The 21514-nt window shown below is 43.6% G+C and overlaps 2 protein-coding genes across 3 annotated transcripts in view; one reads left to right on the forward strand and one right to left on the reverse strand.

The window, feature by feature from the left end:
* Positions 1-21514, reverse strand: part of AOPEP (aminopeptidase O (putative)) — a 1648611-nt gene that overhangs the window by 327109 nt on the left and 1299988 nt on the right. The gene's annotated exons all lie outside the window — the stretch shown is intronic.
* LOC146865941 (cytochrome c oxidase subunit 6A, mitochondrial-like) lies at positions 1246-1759 on the forward strand. Its single transcript, XM_085640786.1, has one exon. It carries the CDS (start codon positions 1279-1281, stop codon positions 1615-1617), a length of 339 nt encoding a protein of 112 aa, XP_085496912.1. The 5' UTR covers positions 1246-1278; the 3' UTR covers positions 1618-1759.

The following is a 21514-nucleotide window of genomic DNA, read 5'->3' on the forward strand; positions in this document are numbered from 1 at the left end:
AGATAGATAGATTCTCTATTGTATGATTACCAAAAATCATTTACAAATACAGTGCATAATACGTCATAAAACATACATCTGATTATTAAAGTGTCTATAAAATGATAAAAGCATATGTGTCCCATATAAGATTTAAGGACATCTGGGGGGTGCAGCAGAAAAGCGAAGAAGAGTCACCAGGCAAAACTGGATGCTTGAGCATGCAATAGGGTGTCATGCGGGCATGCATGTGATTATTATGTGCGTAGGCAGCATATGGGATAGTATTTGCAAATACGGTGCATGATGCGTCATAAAACTTGCATCTGATTATTAAAAGGTCTATAAAATTGTAAAAACACCTGCACGCGATGCAACCACTCCTCTGCAGACTTCTACCACATGGTTTGGCAGTGTCCTGTACTGGCGGCCTTCTGGGCGGGAGTGGAGCTGGAACTCACATTGACCCTGGGGTGGACAATCCCTCATGATCTGTTGCGCTTGATCCTGGGTGTGTTTGACGGCCTGGATGGTTCCCGGGCTGATAAGCGCTTCCTTGGAACAGCAGTGGCAAAGCGAGATATTACGGCTCTCTGGTCTCAGGCCAAGTCTCCTAGTATTCGGAAATGGAACCGTGGGGTTGATTGGTGTGGGATTCAAGAGGAGTCCCTCTTTGAAGCCCGGGAAGTCCCGACCTTTTCATGAAGATCTGGGGAAAATGGTTCAATCTACTGTCCTAAAGGGGTTGTACGCTTACGCTTACTCTCAATCATAGATGTCATTATACTCTGAAAGTTGATTTACTAGGTCCTGTCTCCTCTCATGTGGTTATATATAATCTCTATACCGTGCTTGATTTTGCTGCCAATGTAAATTTGTGGCGTGTTTTAAAAGTCAATAAACTTGATTATCAAAAAAAAATTTGTAAAAACATGTGTGTCTCATATAAATTTTTAGCGGCAGGTTATTCTTCGGAGTAGCTTGATGCCTTAGAGCAAGGATGTTGTCCACAGTAGATGCCCCGGCCCTAAAGCCTGATTGAAATCATTTTAAGATTTCTTGCTCTTGCACCAACAACTCTAACTGCTTCAACAGGGCATCGGCATAGCCTTTAGGATGGCCGCTGCTGTCTTGAGGGGTAGAATGTAAGGGATGCCGAAGCCATACCAAGATGGCCGGCAATAATTTGCAGTTTGCCCTTGTGTGGCGAACAGGCTCTATTTCCGCCAGGGGTGAAAGTCGCCCCTTTCATACCGGAAGTTCTTCTCGGTGCAAGGTTCCTTCATTGACGCGTTGACCATGGCGGCGTTTGGAAGGCTCTCTGGTGTGCTGAGCCAGGCCCTCGCTCCACACGGCCGGCTTTTGTCTGCTGCAGCTGCTCACGGGGACTCGAATGCAGCACGTACCTGGAAGATCCTAACCTTTGTGGTTGCTCTCCCTGGTGTTGCTGTCTGTATGCTGAATGTCTACTTAAAGATGCAGCATCACTCACACGATAAACCAGAATTTGTCCCCTACAGTCACCTTCGTATTAGAACAAAGCCATTCCCCTGGGGAGATGGGCAAAAATCCCTCTTTCACAACGCTCATGCCAACGCACTTCCTGATGGTTACGAGGAGGATGGACATGAACATTGAATGAGAACCCGTGGACCACAGAAGTACCTCGGACCCTACCCTGGACCAGAAGCTCTGTTGGAGCTGTTCACTTGTTATGTATTTAAAGGTGCGAAATATGTTGACCTCTGTGCAAGGTGCAGTATCACGCAGCGGCACCAGAGTATGCTTCTACATCAAGTAGGACAATTAGACGGTAATTTGCGGGCAATGATCAGTCCCCCTTTTTAGGTTGAGCCTGGGCAGCGCATGCCCTGCTCTGCGAGCCATGCTGTATTGAGTTAGGGATTTGAAGCACTGCCCGCTCTCCGCCCATATTTTTCATTTGCTTTTGTCGTTGTCCTTTGTAAATAGTTACTTTTGGTTCATGAATAGGCTTAGTAGTCCCTCCTTAGTACCGCCTTGCTTCCGTTTGTAACCTCCCATGAGGACTGGCCCTCTTACTGTGTTGTAACTCAGTACGTTTTATTACAGTTTGTGAGCACTTTTTTCTTAAATGATATACTCCTGTTGCAGGCTGGATATGCTATCCTGTAACTGCTTTTGTTTTTTTTAGCAAGCGTCATCTTTCCTTCAAAATATGTAAGATGCTGCACTTTAACTTTAACAATGGTGCCCGTGCGCCTCTTGTCAGCAGTTCGGCGGCTTCTAACATGACCAAAGGTGTTTTTTCCTTCTTCCCCCTTCTTTGCATATGTGTACGCAATTAAATAGAAAAGAAAGGCGGACGCCGCCTTTACATCATTGCCGGTTGTGCAGTTTTTATGTCAGCTATACCTTTAAATATGGTGGCCACTGCCTTCCTTTACTATTTGTTTACTTTTCTAACATTCGTGGCATGCACGCACGCAGTGGAAGCTATTCAGTGTACTGTTGAGGTGCTGATGGCTCCTGTTGGCGCCTGCTTCCCCTTCCAGCAGTAGCGTCTCGTGGAGGGAGTGCCGCAGGGCGGTGGGACGGGGCAGGGGAGGGGTAGGGTGGAGGGTATTAAACGAATTTCATTGCGTGTGCTGAAACGCAAATGCGTTTCAGTACGCGCAATGATATTTGTTTTATTTGTTTATTTACTTACATAACTCCGGTCGGCCGTGAGCCGGAGTTTACTACCCCACACCATGCCCCTCCCCCTGCCGCACCGCCCTGCGGTACTCCCTCCACGAGCCGCTACTGCTTTCCAGCTGAGAGCTTGCAGAGCTCAGGACCACTTGGTGGTGGTGAGACGATCGGTTGTGTGCTCTCTTCTACAGCCCTAGTTCCTTTCCCTAATAATTCTCTCTTCTGCTTTTTTGTGGCGATGGCAGATGATGCTTTGAAGTGCAGCCATGAAACTCTTACAATATTTCTCTACATCTCAGAGTGCAATCATGAAATACTGCATTATTACAAGTAGTTGCAGACTCTTGGTCTCAGGAAAAGGTTTTAAAGTGGGGTGGTGTACTGTCTACACTTAAAAGTTTGAACGTAAGTGTTTTCTTAGTGACTGAAAAACATAATTTTCATCGTTTCTGTGCATATTTTTAGCTGGGTACAAAGCAAGAGAATTGTTTAAATATATTTTGTGGGTATTTATTTTGTAGCGTTTATGCTTTATTAGTAGCTGAAAAATCATGTAAATCAAAAGATACATTTTTCTAATTACAGCCCTTCTTTAGATCAATCTGCAACAATTTGTACATCGTTCAGCCTTAGGGTTTGGAAACAGATTGCCCTCCACCCTCGTCTCCTTGGTGTCTGAAGGTTAAGCTATTCCTTTCCTAATTCTATCAACAACCCATTGTTAATTTCTCATTCTAAGTCTACAAGTCAGTGCTTCTAGCGGCTACTCTGGTCTCATCGGTAATTCCTTATTTTAAGTTATCTATACACTGCTGCAGCTGTTTCTCTGGTCCCGTTGGTAATTCCTACATTTTAACTTCTATAGCCAGTGCTGTAGCTATGCTTCTGTTCTCAGTGGTAATTCCTAATGTTTAGACCTCCAGGCAGTGCTGCTTGTTGCTTCTCTGGTCTCATCGGTAATTACCCCATTCTAAGTCCTCCAGACAGAGCTACTAGCTGCTTCTCTGGTCCCATCAGTAACTCCTCCATTCTAAGTCCTCTAGACAGTGCTACAGCTGCTACTCGGGTCCCGTCGGTAATTCATCCTTCTAAGTCCTCTAGGCAGTGCTGCAGCTGTGTCTCTGGTCATACTGGTAATTCCTCATTCTAAGTCCTGTAGGCAGTGCTGTAGCTGTGTCTCTGTTCCCAGTGGTAATTCCACATTCTTGGTCCTCTAGGCAGGACTGCTAGCTGCTTCTCTGGTCTCGTTGGTAATTCCTCATTCTTAGTCCTCTAAACAGTGCTACTAGCTTCTTCTCTGGTCCAGTCGGTAATTCTGCATTCTAAGTCCTCTACACAGTGCTGCTACCTACTTCTTTGGTCTCATAGGTGATTTCTCATTCTAAGTCCTCTCGGCAGGGCTGTTCATACATCCACTACACTCCAAACCAAAACACAGAGATAAAAGACATTGTCATTTACAACGCCAATAGCTCTAACTCTGACAAATGTGAGACCTATTGCATTGCAAATACTTCTTGTATATGGGGCAGAGAATTTAACCTCTCCAAGCATCAGGAACAGTTGCAGATTCTAGTGTGCAATTAAAGAGAGGGGACTACAGCCTTGACCATGTTTCAAGGGCACATGTGAACAAGCTTGATGTAATCCGTTAGGGCCAGGGTCCCATCTTTTCTTAATTTCCTGATGATACTTTCGATGTTCTTGCAGCTTATTTGTCCAGGGACTGTGCACTTATCCTCGTCTGAATAAGGTGAGAGTTCTGGCCCTGTGGAGGTGCTTCCTGGCATCCCGGTTGCTGTCTCCCCAGTGTTTTTAACCCCAATATATGTTTACTTGTGGACCGTTGCCACGGAGTGGCTGATTACCAGCAGGACTGCCTGGTTGTCTGTGTATAGCTCTAATACATGTCTTATCCAGGCTGCTTCTAGAACGCCATTCTCCCTTGTTTCCTTACTGTTCTGTAGATTACTAACGTACTCCTAGAATCTCACTTGGGGGTATATCATCAAGGGCAATATCGCCGCTTTAGCGGCACTTTTTGCTGCTAAAGTGGCGATATTTTTATCGCCCTATCAGCAAGCTGTCGCTAACAACTGTTAGCGACAGTTTACTGGCAATAGCGCCCCTTGTCACCATGCCTCCCATCGCATCGCTAATGAGATGCAAAGGAGGCGTGCCTGACTATACTCCCATGGGAAAATATCTCTAACCCAGCTTCGTCATATTGACAACGAGGGTTAGCGATATTTAAAATCACGTTAAGTAAACGCAGGAATTTAACGTCTGTTAAATTCCTGACTAAGGCATACCTAACATGGGGGGTGGATTGTGTGGCTAAGACCACAGGCCCTATCATCTAGGATATCGCCGTTTTCCACCATGGAAAACGGCGATATCCCCACTATCTCTGGAATTTTCATCGCCTCGGCGATGCGCGTTGTTGATAACGTGCTAACCGGGCGATAAATTCCAGAGATAGCCGGTGATAAATATGTAAGCGCTATGCACGCTTTGCGATATTTATCGCCGGGCCTTGATAATATGCCCCTTGGTTCCGATCTCTTTTTTTGATTGAATCTGTTAATTGCTTTTCTTGTTTAGCAACTTTTACACACCCATAAAAGCATGGAAATGTCAATGAGATTTTACATCATGCTATGACAATGTCAACTTATTCCAAGATTAAATGTTATAACAGGAGCAGAAGTATCTGAACTGTTTGTGGCGGCCCCAGCCAGTGACGCCAATCTCAGGTAACTCTCATTGTATCAGACAACATCAATCAATGAAAGAACAATCGAGGGACATTCTTACAGCCAGATAGGGCACGGGTACACCAACATAAGTGAAAGTGTCCAATTGGCTAGGATATGTACCTGGTACAGTAATTGGTGTTATGCAATATCAGAATGATGTCATCTAAAAGTGATTTTATAGCGATACACTAATTTTACACCAAATGTGCTCTTTACTACATTTGTTCTTTGTGCTGAGTGATGCCCTACTGCTGCATTTTGCTGCTGCTCCATACTGAATCTGCTTCTCAAGATCAAGAACCTACACATTTTACAAGTGATGCTATATGAACACCAAACCTAAAACAAAAAGAGTTTCATACGATATTAGATATAGAATGCAGGTAACAACACCTCACTAGCCTATCCTAAACAAGCTCGAAATGCCACAGTTGCTGAGCACTGATGGGCAATCTAAAATCTTTAATGATAACTATAGGTGATTAATCTCTAATGCAGCTTCCATATCTGCCCCTAAACACAGTCTCTTAAATGCAAACTGACTAGCTCAATATACGTAAACTTGTCCACTGTGTAGAATAGAGAAACATCTCACAGGACCTGATTTTCAAAAGGAGAAACTGCTCACAAATTTCTAAATTTACAAATTTCTAAAATTACAAGTTGGAGTGGTCAGACTAGTTCTTCATTCCTCTCAAAATCCTGCCCTTAACTCACCCTTGCCGCCCTAATCCGGAGAAATAGTAACATCTTAAGACCTCAAACACATTGACAAATAGGCCCTTGACTCAATGATCCATTCTGTAAAACTACAAACAGAGCCATATGGTGACCCCTCCAAGCTAGTAGAGTATTATAATGTTTAGATCTGCAGCACTGTCAATACAGCAGCTTCCACCACCTCCAAAGTGAAGAAAGAGCACACAAACCTAAGCTGGTACAATAGTAGATTAAATAAGATTTAAAAAACACAAAGCTTCTGAATGGCAATAGAAGAAATCACCGTCATCTCCCCACCTCTTTAAATTCGAAGTTATCACAAAAGTATGTCAGCAAACTATATACTGGTCAAAATCCTCCTTCACAAAACAGAAACTTCAGACACCAGCTCTATAAATATAACTTTGAGATCAAACAAGGACAATCCATGGAGTCTGCCTCACCGACTGCATTTAGTAATAGCATTGCCTCTCACATTTTTAACAAAAGCATTGTAGGATCTGCTTCTTATAGTTACCCCCACTTTTTGCTGATGCTTCGCTGTTTTTCGACTTTAGTCTGGCTGGAACCCTGCTATCCAGGACCCCAGCCTAGCTGCTTCCTCTCTAAATTGATTGCATGTACTTTAGGTACACCACAGATTGGATTCTGGGGTACCCTTATAAGTCCCTAGTATATGGTATACTATGTACCTAGGGCATAGGTACCCCAGAGGTCTCTCAGGGGCTGCAGCATGTATTATGCCACCCATGGGAGACCATTCAAAATGACACAGCAGGTCTGCTACACCAGCCTGTGTAAAGTGGTGTATGCACCCCTTACTTAGATATAGGTTCACTATATCTATCCATATCACTGCACATATAAACCTATCAGTCACCCCTATGGCAGGCCTTATCAATCCTGAAGGCAGGTATTATGCAAGAGGGTGCCCATGCATGAGCAGAGTCCCTCTGCAGCCTTCAGAACCTTTATTCCGGGGTTGTTTGTGATGCAGCCAAACCATATACTCTTAAGTGCATTATAACCTCATGGTAAATGCTAACTTTGGAATGGCTACATGGAAACAACACCTTGGATTCATACCTCCACACCAGTTACTGGTGTGGGAGGTATGATTCCACCCTACTAGAGGGAGAAACATGACAGCACCGGTACACCCGGTACCAACATCACAGACCCTGGCATCACAAAATGGATACTGCCAGCCACAGACACGAGTCTGTCCTCCTGCTGCTGGACAAAACTCCGTTTTGTCCAGCACTGGACGACTGGACAATAGGTTTCCTGTCACAGGGAGGCGTGACCACCTCCCAGACAGGCTTTAGTGTATTGGGGCTGGGTGGGTGCACTCCAAGAGTGCTTTGATGCCTGCGCTGGGGGCACATTTGGTGTCCCTGTGCATAGTCCAGCTCAAACCAGTTGCTGGGGCTACCAGCGCCTGCTCTGGCGCGAAACTGGACAAAGGACATGGGTATAGCCACCCCTCTGTCCTGACCCTCCCAGAGGTGGGTCCCAAGAGTTTGTCCCACCCCTTCCTTGGGTATAAAGTAGGAACCCCTGGCTACAGGACTTTAGATTTACCTGGACGAAACTCTGCTACAGAATCCCAGAATTTCAACTATCTACACAACGTTTGATGACCGAAGAATCTCCCATGGAGTAAAGGAGTTACTCCCCTGCAAAGCAGGCACCAAAGACGCATCTGTTGCGGTTTGAAACTACGCAGCTCCTGAAGGACTCCGAAGACTTTGCAAAACAGGAGGTGGGTTTCCAAGCTTTCCCAAGGCTGATCTGTGCTCTCAGCAATCCTGAGATCTAAAGCCCTCGTGGGGACCGGGCAACCCGAATGCCTGGGCACCGTGCACATTTGCAGCAGCATATGTTTTTGGCGATCCCTGAGGCTGTGCTTTGGGCTACTTGTAGCCCACACCCCGAGCAGTGATTCCACCAAAGATTACTGGCCTACATTCCTCGAGTGTCCAATGGGCTGGTATTTAGTGATTCCTCTTGAGGTCCCTTCGCGATCCCTTGTCCGTCGACTTGTGGGTCCCTGAGAAGGGTACTTTAACTTTCAACTGGCTTACCTGGTTGCTCCAGATGTGACCTGACTTTCCATCGCTTGGGGAGTCCACAGGACCTTGCTGGTCCACACCGAAGCCGTTTTACTGTCACCGCCTGGGTTGCCATTGCCAAGGCTTGTTGGTCTTCAATCCGGACACCGACCCCCCGAGCACTCGACATCCTTCGTGGGACAGCTTGCCTGTGGACTGTGGTCGTCGTCTCCTGGTCCCCATGGCAGTGGAGTCAAGCTTCACCTCTTCGCACCCGAAACACCCAACATGGGCATTGGTCTATCGTGCCCCTGGTCTTCCTGAAGTGACCCAAACTCTGTCCCCTGTGCTTTCAGGTTCTTCACATCTCCGATCAAGGCTTGAATCACACCGGACACTTTTCCTCTTCACGGCAGCAGCACTTTGCAGCAACTCTCCATTGAAAACAACGAAGATTCCAGACACCATTTGACAACTATGCACCCGGCTTCCCTGGGTTAGGTAACACGAGTACTCCGGTGCTCACATGGGTGCTGGCCTTAGGACCTTCTAACCCTCCAAGGGTTTGCTCCAAATCCTCTACTAAGTGTCCTTAATCTTTAAAATTCCAAACGCGACTTTCCCATAGGATTGTACGGAACTCGCGGCTGTGTTCTCACACTGCACGCGTCCCCCGTGGGTCCCCTGTGTCACTACCTTGGGTGGTTCCTTGGGGTCCCAGCGATTCTACGTGCTCTAGGCACTGTGTCTAGTCAAGTCGTGGTTCTTATACCACTTTCTTAATATATGGTTTGGTCTCCCCCTGCGGCCCATTGTATATTGTGCTATTTACTGTTGTTCTAGTGCTTTAATATTGTGTATCTTGTGCTCTAATCTCATAAAGAGGTTAGTAGAGAGTGTTTAGAAATAAATACATATATTTTATATATACCTTGTGTGGTTCTCCTTTCATTTGGTCATTCAGGAGGTTATAATCTGGTAAACCAAGCTGCTTTACATTCCTTCAAGACTTAGCCTGAAGGCTGCTCTCCATAGCTACCACTAGGATAACTTTCAATAAAGGTTGTCTTTAACCTAATCATCAATAAGGGTTGTTTGGATTGGTACAAGATGCCCACTTTAATTAGTGGACAGCATATACCAGGCCAACTTCTCACAAGCATGGCAATCAGAGAGGATGGAGCAAAAATCACACTCCTGTCAGATACAGAAAGTTGCAATTTTTTTAAGAAAAATCCTTCAATAACCTGAAGCGCCTTTACCTCATTATCTTAAACACATTACAGAAGGTCAATAATAACAATATACCTTGAAATATCTCATCAGATGCTATTCCACACTATTTAGACAAGGAACACTGCTGTGGCCCCTCTCTGCTATGATTACAAATCACCCTGCAACAGGGCCGTCTCTTAAAGGTCCTTTAGATGTGCCATGTTTATACTCTTCATAAGGACCGTCACATTGATTGACCAGAAGTGCTGGACCACTACAGGCCCATCAAAGACCTCTCCAGGATTATGGATAAATGTATACTAGAAGAGTACACTGCTAAGATTTGTATATCACACTATTCGCCATAGGAAACTTCAGGTCTTCCATGACCTTTCAGCAGCCTTTGACACCCCTGATCATGAAATATTGCACACACAAAAAAAACCTGAGCAACAGAATGGGTTTTGGGGAAACTGTGCTCAATTGGTACAGGACCTAACTATCAGACACACAGTACATAACATTTGGCACTTCTTTTCCAACTATTTCATAGGCTCTCCAGGTTCCATTATTGCATCTTTGTTTTCATTCTTTATGAGTAACCGCTAGGTCAAGTCTTAACAATGTATCAAATCTCGTTTCTCAAACATGATCAAGATAGCAGCCATAGATCAATGACTTAACCTCCTCCTTTAATGAAACTAAAAATGCGAAGCCAAATATAAAACTTAAGCTGAATACACAGAAGGCCAATCATATCCTGTGGTCACCTAACAATTTTTAAGAATTATCCCCAAACTGGAGATACCAACATTAAACCACAGGCCTTTCACCAAAATTAAATCATCAGATAAATCCCCTTGTTAACACTTGTCAAACCACTCCAATTTAATCTCCAAATCAAAGAGATGGCTAGAAACAACAGATTTCAGCTACAATATCTTCCTAGTCTCAAGCCCTTCACTCATTTGACTATTGTTCATAGTTAAGAGGAGTGGTAGACGAGCTATGTTCAACAGAGGAGCCAGGTTCCTGAGCGCCCGGTGTCATTTGTTTCATAGAAGGAACTAAGGATAGTCTTAAGAAGTACTTGAAATGGACAATTTTTAAAACCTCTTGAGATTAAGAGATCTACACACACCTTGTGAATTTGACAATCTTTTTAAAAAAATGTGTTTTCATTAGCATTTCATAAATTGGTTGTAGCAATTTATTACATAGTCAACAAATTGTTTCAGAATGAATAAAGTAAATACTTCTGTATCCTTCGAGTCGGGCGTCCACCTCTCCCCCAGCACCCCCATGAATAAATGCAGATGTTCGGAATAGTCCCACCATAAAGTTTTGCAATGCATTGTTTAAGCCTTTAGTATCCTCTGCTTCCCTCCCAGGCTGTCCATATTTTATCCCATTTCTTTGGGGCAGCCCCTGCCTTCATATATTGCTTTATCGGCCAAAATGCACCAGTTTATGCCATTGCTTCATTCCTCAAGAGTAGGGACCCGTTCTGCCCCCACATTTTTGGGTATGTCGTGGTTGACTCTTCACCTATTATGTTGAGCAAAGTCTGTTTCAGCGAGTCCTCCAAGTGTATCCCCAATGTTCATGTCATGCACCCCACTATTGATTCGAGTATTTTTGTATGGCCGGACATTCTCAAATGAAGTGATAGAATGCCACTTCCATTTCACAGCCTCCCAAACACTTGTTAGTAGATGCTCTTCTCATCTTTAGCAGGGTTTCTCCACAGTAATAGGCCCTGTGTACTATAAGGAGTTGTATCAGGCTGAACCCAGACCGCATTGCTACGGGTCATTGGTCCGGCAACGCCTCCTCCAGTCTCCTTCCTTAAATGTCCCCAAGTTGGCCTCCGAAGCCTCTCTCAGTATGTAAAGATGGCTTGGTAACTTATTTATAATTTTCCTGTACAGGAAGGAAATAGCCCCTTTGGTCAGGGGCTCCCCTAGTACTCCTTCCTCTAGTTGTGAGGAGTGTGGGATCTCCGTCCTTGTTAGCATGTGTGATAATAATGCATGTCAGACTTGGAGTTAGCCATATGTCTTGGCTCGTGCCAGTTGGTAGTCCTTCTGGAGTTTCTCCAGGGGGACCATGAATAGGTCCCCAAGGTTTGAAAGCAAGAGCATGTGCCATTGGGCAAAGCCCCTGAGGTTCACAAAGGCAGTCCCATAATGCCGTTTCCGCAGTGAGTTTCTCTTTACAACCCAGGTATGACGTGGCCTAACGCCATAGCGATGCCACCGTTCTGGTGCGGTAAAGGAGGCCGCCCACGGGCACCCTTCCCACCCAATTTGTATCTGTCCATTCTCACCGCTGGTTTAGTTTGTTTCACATAGGCTCAATCCTTTATGCTGGTCAGTTGGGCCACTCAAATATTACACGCATCAGTTTTGCTAGCGCAGTCCTGGAGGGGGGGGCTCATCCAATTGCAGCAGCCGCACCTCCGCCTCTATCTTTTTAAAGAAGTCTGATGGGACCTATAAGTAGTGTTTTAGAGTACATGTTGAAAGTTTGCTTGAAACAGTCAATGAGTGTATATAAGTTACATGCTAAGATGTCGCCTGGTTATGTGCATGCCTAGGTATCTGAAACCTTTCTGCGTTGAGCAGTGAGATCGGCCTATATGAGGTGCATTCGTCAGGGGGTTTACCTTCCTTTGGTATAACCACTGGGGTGGCCAGTCTTTGGTCTACTGGATGTTGGCCTGATTTCTTCTTCCTCATTGTACATGTGTTGCAGAATTGGTGATAATTTTGTGGCCAGAAGTTTGTAGAGTTCTATGGGAAGTCTCTTAAGTCCCATATCTTTTTCCAGTTGTAAGTCTCATATTGCTGCAACTATTTTATCCAGCACAACTTATGTCTCCAGTTCCTGTATGCCCTCTATGGACAGCCAGTGTAGTTGTTTGTCTATGCCATTGACCTGGCAGTTGTGGGCAAGTATATCTTAGTGTAATACCTCACAAATGCATCTGCTATGTTCGAATCCCCCAGGCTTACTATCAATAGCCTATTTCGTATAATTGGCGCTGCAAGGCTAAAAAGGAAGCCCTGGTGTTATCCTCTGTTACGTCCCTGCACTGTTAGTGTATTAGTGCCAACTGGTGTTTCAGTAGCATGTCTGTATATGGAGTGAAGAAACACTCCTGTTCCTGAATTTCCCTTTCTAGCTCTCCCAATTTTCTCTTCCGTTGCTTTTTTGCCCCCGATACCAGAGACAGTGCTTCTTCTTTTATTACCACTTTGTAGGCTTCTCAGAGTGTGAGCGCTGAGTCAACCATCCCTTCGTTGTCAGTGAAGAAATAGTCAGTGCTTTGGCACAGACCATTCAGTAGCTCATGGTTTTTGAGGTACCAGGGATTGAGTGCCCATATTCTGTCCTCTCTGTCTGCTTTCCATTTGAACACTACCCAGGCGCGTGCGTGATCGGAAATGCTTCTGTCCAGATGTTGAGTTCCAACAAAACTACTTATGGATGTGTGCTGTGTCAGGAGGTAGTCAATATGTGAGAGGCAACCTTGGGCTCTGGAGTAGTATGTGTATTGCATCTCCGAGGTGTTGTGAAGTCTCCAGATGTCAACCAAGCCCAACGCTTCCAAGAATGCAGGTAGCGTCGTCGTCCAATTTTTCCCTTTCCCAGTTGAAAGCTTATCTAGCTCCTCTGATACCACTTCACTAATGTTGCCCCCACCCCCCTAATATTAGTATTCCTACTGGGAGTTGTAGTAGCAGTGCGCCTATCTCGAGGAAGGTCTTTGCGTGGAGCTTCGAAAGGATGTATATCGAGCAGCGGTGATCGTTAATCCATACAATTGTCCCATTTGCGCAATGTACCTCTTTTGTGGGTCTGTCCAGGTCCTACCTGGGGTGTATGGCGCAGATCTAAGAATCCTGTAAGCCGACCCCCATGCAATCCAATGTGTAGCCAGAATGTGCTAGCATTTTGGAGCCGTATCTGTCTAGGGCTTTATAGTGGTTTGCTTTGAGGTTTGTGTTCTGCAACATTACGATGTCTGTGGCATGCCACTTAATATATTGCAGGACCACTCCTCTCTTGAGTCTACTTCCCAAGCTGTTAACATACTAGGATAATATCTTTAGTGTTTTTTGTTCGGCCATATAGATCTGCGAATGTCCTGTCATGTTGCCTGCTTTTTGTTCATTCAGGCTTGCAACCCAAGGACCTGGCTGCCCTTCCTGCTTATTTGCTGTGCTCTTTGCAGGTCGACTGTGTTTGTGCTACATAAAAGCTACTCAAGTCAACTCTCACTTTTTTGCCAACTCTCCCCTTCCTGCTTCCCTGCATGGTCGGTTTTTAACTACTCACCACCCCAACAGTGCAGAGTGCTTGTCACCCCGAATCTTCCAGCTTTAGAGCTAGTGCCGTGGCTACTGCCATGTACACTTCGTCCTCATTGTCCCTTTGTTACTGTCGGAGTGGCTTGTCTCTCACTGGATGCATAGAAGTTGTTTTTCACCTTCCACAGACAAGCGCTTCCTTGTGCATAGGCCCCTTCCTCTTCAATCCCACGCTTGTTGCTTACATGTTCATTAGGTCTACGCAAGTGGTACTTCTCTCACGGCTTCTTCTTGAGGGAGGTCCTCGGGTGGTCCGATGCAATGTGCTTACAGGGGGTATAATTTTGCATTATCCGTCGGGAGCTTACACGTGACCAGCCCTCCAACCAGTCCCATTCCCCTGTAGGTGTTCTATAGTGCCAAGTCTTCCCCTCAGCAACTACAAGGAGCTTTGTGGGGTTCCCTGGACAATCTTAATGTCCTACACTTTATCTTGTGCATAGTGTCTTTTATGACGCAGTGCTGGAGTGTTGCTTGGGGTACAAAGCATTAGTGTTATAGAGTGGCAATAGCTCCAGATGACACATAGTTCTATGGTACAGAAGCTTCATTATATTGGGTCTTTTTGTCTGTGGTATGCTCCCTTAGCGGGCTCTGTCCTGTGTGGTTAGAAAAGGGATGATCTGCAGTGAACTTTCCTGGTTGAGAGATTTTCTAAAATATGTCGTTTCTTGAATCTGCTGTTGTTTATTTGGATTCTGAGTGTTTCATCTTATTCCATGACCTGCAGATATTCTCAATGGTATTCTACCATGTTTTGTCATGCACACTTTCTATTGGTAAATTGAGGCAGACTTGCTGGAGAATATGGGCTCTCCAGGACAACGTGGGCTGGCACGTAATGGAGACGGTTGGCCATTCTCCCAAACGGACTTGAGCAGATACATTTTATTTTACAAAGAGTCACTAATTATCTGAACAAAAGATATCCATATGAACAAAATATACCCACAATGACCATCGTTAGTAAACTTATAAGGTGGAGTTTCTGTAGCTCACAATGTAATATGTAATACTCTTCTGTATGTCATGATAGTCTGCAGACAGAGAAAGTGGCACATGTGAACAGTTGACAGTTCACAGGTAATAAGGCTTGCAATTCTGTAGTGGCAGGGCTCAGGGAGCCATATGGTAAGCTCATGTCTATCAACACCAGTGCTAGAGCACATTTCTACTATTTGTCCATAAAATACTTATAAGGCACTAACCGATCAGTGTGATTCAAAGGTTACTCAATCTGTGCAAGAACATCTATCTATCCTACCCTGACCTATGCATCCACCTTTCTACCCAGTCATGTATCTATCCTCTTATCCATGTATCATTCCATCCAGATGTTCATCCACATTCATCTACCGACCCCAATGCCTTCATTGATCTCTGCCTGTGTCCACCATGCAGCCTTTCCTAAGCACATAACCATTCACCCACACCAACATAACTAATCCATCGACTCACAACCAAACATTTATGCATCCATCCACCCACACTTGCATCCATCTTGCTGTGCAAACACATCCATCCATCTACCGTTCTATGCACTCACAGTCAACCGACCATCTATTTATTTATCCTTATATACAGCCACACAGCCATCAATCCATAACGCCCATCCGTCTCTCTATGCACCCCATATGTATGTTGTCTGACTGCATGTGTGCCTCAAAGGTCCTGATTCCCATATGGAATTTCCCTCTGCCTGATTTGATGTGTTTACACATCAGGCATTCCCAGCTGCGGTAATGCCAGGCCTGAATTTTCTTGGCAGTAATTTCGCATAGAAACATTACATGAGGTTTTAGCTGCAGCACCATTCAAGCCTCATTCCCTGTTTTTTTTAGGCAAGGGGATTATAAAATGATCCCCCCTTCAAGAATCTACCTTTCTCTATCCTCTTGTACTCCCCAAAACACCTCCTACCCCGAGCTTGAAACAGCAGTATACAATTACCATGAGATCAGAGCAAGTGGTAAATGTGTATGTTAAACTACACGGAATGTCAATACTGGTCTGTGCAGTAATTCCCCATTCCATGGGGTCAGCTTGTAATGGCATGGTACTAGTATGGACTTACCACACTGTAATTTGCATGTACATTTACCACGCCTGTGTGTGCATCTGGTTGTAATCTGCACACATATGGGCCTGTATAAGTGTGTTTTTCATCTTGCATTGAAAAACATATAACACATTAACCCATGCCCATTACAATCATGAACAAATATACTTACCTTGACTACACCGATGCTTGTTTTCATTCTAGCGTCAAACCATTTTACTTCTGTAGTTTTGTTACCACTGTGATTACATTTCTGTGCCTGTGTGCTGCTCAGGCGATGCTGTATCACTATCATTCTTTTGCTAGAAGCTGGCATAGCACAGGGCAGTTTTGAGGCACATTTTCAATGACTTCTCAGAGCTGGCACTTTGAGTTGTAGCATGGCACTAAGCAGCACGCGGATACACTTATCTGCAAAATCACAGTGTTAACTTTAGTTTCCTTGACTGATACAGGCCCCAGTATTTTGACATTTCTCTGTAACTGTCTTCTCTGGGCCACAGCCGGGCCCACCCATGCAGATTTCAATTAACAGATCCTATCACTTCCTTCCACTGAAATGAGATGTCACAATCCCCAGTCATTTCATATCAAAGAAGAAAAGAACACTTATGGTTTGGAAAGCAAAATAAACAGTTTCCATTCGCCTAGGTAAATCGACAAAATCTGGTTGTAGACAGTGCATCCCTCACCCGCTAGCCACATGGGCCTTTTCATCTTTTCAAAGGCTTCTCCTGCCAGATGAAAGGGATTTTCTGTACATCCGCAGCATAGTCAGACAATAGGACCTGGAAGTGAACAGCGCCCTATAGATTTTACATTAAAAATCATTCCGAGCTAGCTGCAGCTTCCGCACCCCCAGGACAGAGTTTAGCAGACACAGGAGCAAGGCATAATCCTGGCATAGGCTGATTTTTCCTGGCCGCCACCATTCTCCCTCTCTTCGAATTGTTTTCTATTTATCTCAATCCATTCTTTCGGCCTCACTGTCACCATTTCATCATCTCTTTTCTCACATTTCTGATCCTCCTCCTTGTCTATTTCTTTCCAGATTTTACTCTCCAAGTCAGCTTTGTTCACCTTCTTTTCATCTTTATTTCCTATAATCATTCATTCAATCACTTTATCTTTCACTTTTCTTATTTATTTTACCCTTCCCTCCATAAGTATCTTTCTTGCGTCGTTCTATTTCATCCAAGTATCTTTCCATCACTTGCAGGTTCTGTTTTCATTCGTTTCCTTAAACTCTGCTGTTTTTTCTCCAAATCGCTACTGTTTCTGTGTCATTATTTTCCCGCGCTCCTGCTCTTATGCCATTTCATTTTTTCTTAGTCTCTTGTGTATCTTTTCTATTTATTTGTAACTGCTTGCTTAATCACATAGAAGCTGTGCAAGACATACCACAGTATCATAAATACACAGTTAAATGAAATGTCACAACTATATATTTATTATCCAGGAAATGCAATACTTGTCCAACATTCCCAAAAAAAATCACAAGATAACAATGATGGAAACTCTGGCTTTGGCTCAACCAGGTCCATCTCCCAGACAAACGCTTTACAAGGCTTTATCGTTTATTCCATTAAATATATGCTCACATTCTCTTAAGTATCATGGGCATACGAACAGTGTGTATATTAATGTCTCGACGACCACTCACACCCAGAACAGGCTTTTTCTATCCCAAACTACTCCATTTCCCAATTTCTTTGTATGCCCTCATTACTATTGTCATCATTAAGTTAAAATCATGCTTTGATGAGGGAATTTCAAATAAATTTGCTTAGGTGCCGAGAAAGCCAACATATACTCCTGATAGGTGTAAAGATTAGAAAGTTATGCATGGCCCTTCATTGCATCATTATAACATGGCTTTTGCTTTAGCAAGCCATGAGGCCACTTCTTTTGATATTCCATCTTCCTCCATTATCCCTCTTATTGTTTTTTGTTGTTGCTTTTCTTACTTCAGCACCATATTGCTTCCCCATAGGCTACCAGGGCTTGTATAGAAGTAAGTGTACTGTGGAGTACAAAGCTCTTATGTGACTGATGGGTGCAGATATGAGAAACCATTTCTTTTCTTGTGCTATGAGCAGTCATGCTGGTTACGCGTCCCTTAGCGTGCATTGCTCACCTCTTCTAGATAAGGATAGGTTTAGTGGGGTTTACAGGTTGCTGAGCACTGATGGGAAAACAGGAGTCTATGCCATGACATCCTTCTGCGGATAACCTTGGGTCCTGCAAAAGACAGGCACCTTGAGTTGTGAAAAAGAAAACACCAATAATAATCCCTCACAGTGAGCTTCTGCAAGGTTCCTCACCTTGTTGTTGGATAAATTAGGAGGGTGCCTCACTAACAAAATTAATGTTATTCCAGAGACAGACTAGTTGGAGCCAACTGAATCAGCAGACACCTGAAATCAACACTTACAACAGAACACACTCATGGAATCAACCAACAGAAGAAAACAATCCACAACCAAATGGCATAAGTATGCCTGTAGCAAACAAACAGGAATTATATGCAAATGTTAGTAAAACAGTATAGTAAATTATATACCAGCCCACTACGGAGGACCCAAGTACTCAATCCCTTCCCCAGGTGTGCAATCGCATGTTCAGACACGTTCTGATACAGAGAAATAAAGCATCCCTGAGGGTTGAGGTGGATCTGAGGCGGACTATATAATAACATAACATGTGTATTTGTAAAGCGCGTGTTCACCCAGAGGTCTCTTGGCGCTGAATAACAGACGCTCATTGTTACCCAACTCAATGGTACTCATTTTATCGACCTCAGATGGATGAAAGGCTGAGTGGACCCACCGGGATTTGAACCTGTGACCATGAGGTCGAACACAGGCCCCTGCAATGGACGCATTAGTCCACTGAGCCACCAAACCAGATACAATTTGGGCCAATGATCTTAAACTAAGTCCGTGGAAGGCGGTGAGGGATGAGAGGAGCAGCCTGATACCCAGTATAGTAAAAGGGTCAATCAGGGACTGTCGTTGCAGAGAATTTGTGGGCCAGGCATGCCCAAATGACAGAGTGACGTTCAAGATGTGCTCTACATCAACTTGCCCTTCTGCCGTGACTTTCCAGGTATAATGGAGTCTGAGTATTAGCGACAGGGAAAAACTTGGAAAGCCCAGCACAGGTGGATATACAACTACCGTGGGCTGAGGCATGGAATTACAAGATCCACCAGGAGCCCTCCCTGTAGCCGAGGGGAAAACAGAACTGTCCTTGGGTATTCCATGGTCTCATAATACTGGCACTAAGATGGAACATTTGTGTGGAAAAATGCGCAGCTCAAAAGGATCAGTCCTCCAAGGGGCAACTATCAGGCAATGTGAGCTGCTGCACACTGAGGGTTCTAGCTGTGCCTCACAGACACAACAGCAGCAGCTGTCTTTGTGCTTCCCCTCCTGGTGCACAAGAAGGAAAACAGAGATAACCACTGCTAACAGGCTTCTTGTGTGTCTTTCTCCTCCAACAAGTATAACTGCCAGCAGGACCATCCAGTATCAAAGAAAATTAGACTTTTCAATCACGTTGCTCTTTGAGGATTACACCAAACCTACCCCCACTTACCAGAAGACTGTAGCAAGATGAGCAGACCATCAAACTCCATGGTGGGGGTATTTTTTAATGTCCTAGAGGAAAATTCCGTTAAGTTCACGAGACATCTGAGCAGAGAAAATAATGCAGCTAGTCCTCCTTCTTTGTTCCTGCATAGCTCCAAGTGATGCCCAAGATTTTGAATTTAAATACATAATATATAAACATTTAACTTAAGGTGGGATGTTTCTATATACATCTGTTAAAACATTGCTAATTTTAATTTATTTCAATTAAAAAAATATGTAATTCAAAATTGTTAGTAAAGCTGTAGCATTTTCTATTTTGTTTTACATTTAAAATAAATATATAAAACTAAATGACATTAATATTAGGTAGAAGGTTGAGATTTTCCTATGGTAAGGTATAGGAGAAAGTAGAAATACAAGTTTTTGAAATTGAAAAAAATAATAAAGTTTTTCAAGTTAAATAGTAATGTAAATTAATATAGAACAAAATCAAATGTTAACAAAAATTAATAACTTAATTTTTATCAACTGAATCTTAATTTTAAATTATAATTATTTAAATTCTATTAAATGTAAATAATTTATTTGAAGATTTAAAAAATCCCACTTAATATAAAAAATATATTTTTTATGTATTACAAATTGTTAAAAGAAATGTACAGAAATAAACATAAGTAATGTATTTAAATATTGAAAAAAGTAATGTTATCTACATTTTTTAATTAAAAAATGTTAAAATATTTAAAAATAATTGAATGTTTTACTTTTAGATTTTTTAACATTAAGTTAAATGTATTTATATTTGCTCTAGTTTCAATAATGTAATTCATTTAACATTATTTCCTACGGATTCTAATTTTAAGTCCCTACCACCATTATTTTCTACAAGAGTGTGTTGCAGTACCAGTGAATGGCCATTTGGTATGCTGGACTTACTCCAGCTCTGAGCTGGAGTACATTGCTAACAGTTTTAGCTCCCTTTTTGGCTGTAGTAGCTTTAAAAATGCAGTGAACAGCAATGGGTTACTCTTTTGTCTGTCGGTGCATATCTCTACCTAAACCCCTCCCTAATACCCCTTAAACCCCTCTTTACTCCTCCTTAAATCCCTCCCATTTAATAGTATGTATGTCCCTTTTTCAAGCCACTACCCATGGTCCCTCCCACATTTACTACTAAGGGCATGATTCTGATGTGATTTGGAAAGCTTCCCTACCAAATGGTTTTGGGAATGGTTTCTGACCGAATTGGATCGGGAGTGTCCAACCGACCGAGTACAATGCATCCAGATGCTTGCAGATACAATTTGGTTGGACTCCTATTGACTTCAATGGGAGCCTTTGTTCAGACCGAATGCATAGGCTACTATTGAAGAAAGGGGTGGCTGGGGAAAATTGGCCACCCTGTGGCGGACACCCCCTGGTGCCTGCCACACTGTGAATGGCTGGTAAGGGGGACCTATGGGTACCCCCAAGGCCTGATTGAGAAGGCTTTGGGTGCAGGGGGGCCCATCAGCACCTATTCTTGGGGTACTTATTTTTCCTCATCATAGGAAGACAGAAAGACACTGATAAAGGGATAAAGCAGAATGCTTGCAAGAGTGATGTAAAGGGACATGGAATGTCTGGTGGTGGATTGAAGAGGCATGAGGTGGAATCAAGACTATGGCGCCTTGGTATTCTGTACCCTGGGCTTCAATAGCGCTGGCTTCTAAACAAAACCTTGAGCAGCGGCACTTATTATACCACAATTAGGTATACGTTCTGGAAGTATGCCATGGCAATCATGAACCACCTGCAGAGAGAGCAATGTCTCAGTAAACCATTAGTCAAACCATGTGCTTCTTTTTTTGCTCAGATCATCTTCTATATTTAGGTTTTCAAAAAAGTATTTACTGCTCCAATACTTGTGTGCTCTCCTGCTTCCCTCTACCGTCAGTTAAGGTTCCATACCATTTTCTGAAGGCAAACTACACTTTTGGATTATTCTCACAGAATTAATCTCATACTAAAATATTTTGCACTCCTGTCCCTCACTTTTACTTTTTTTAGCCTATGATTTCTGTAAATCCGATACAAAGCGCCA

This window comes from Triturus cristatus, chromosome 2_1 (assembly GCF_964204655.1).
Source record: "Triturus cristatus chromosome 2_1, aTriCri1.1, whole genome shotgun sequence".
NCBI classification, from domain to species: Eukaryota; Metazoa; Chordata; class Amphibia; order Caudata; family Salamandridae; genus Triturus; species Triturus cristatus.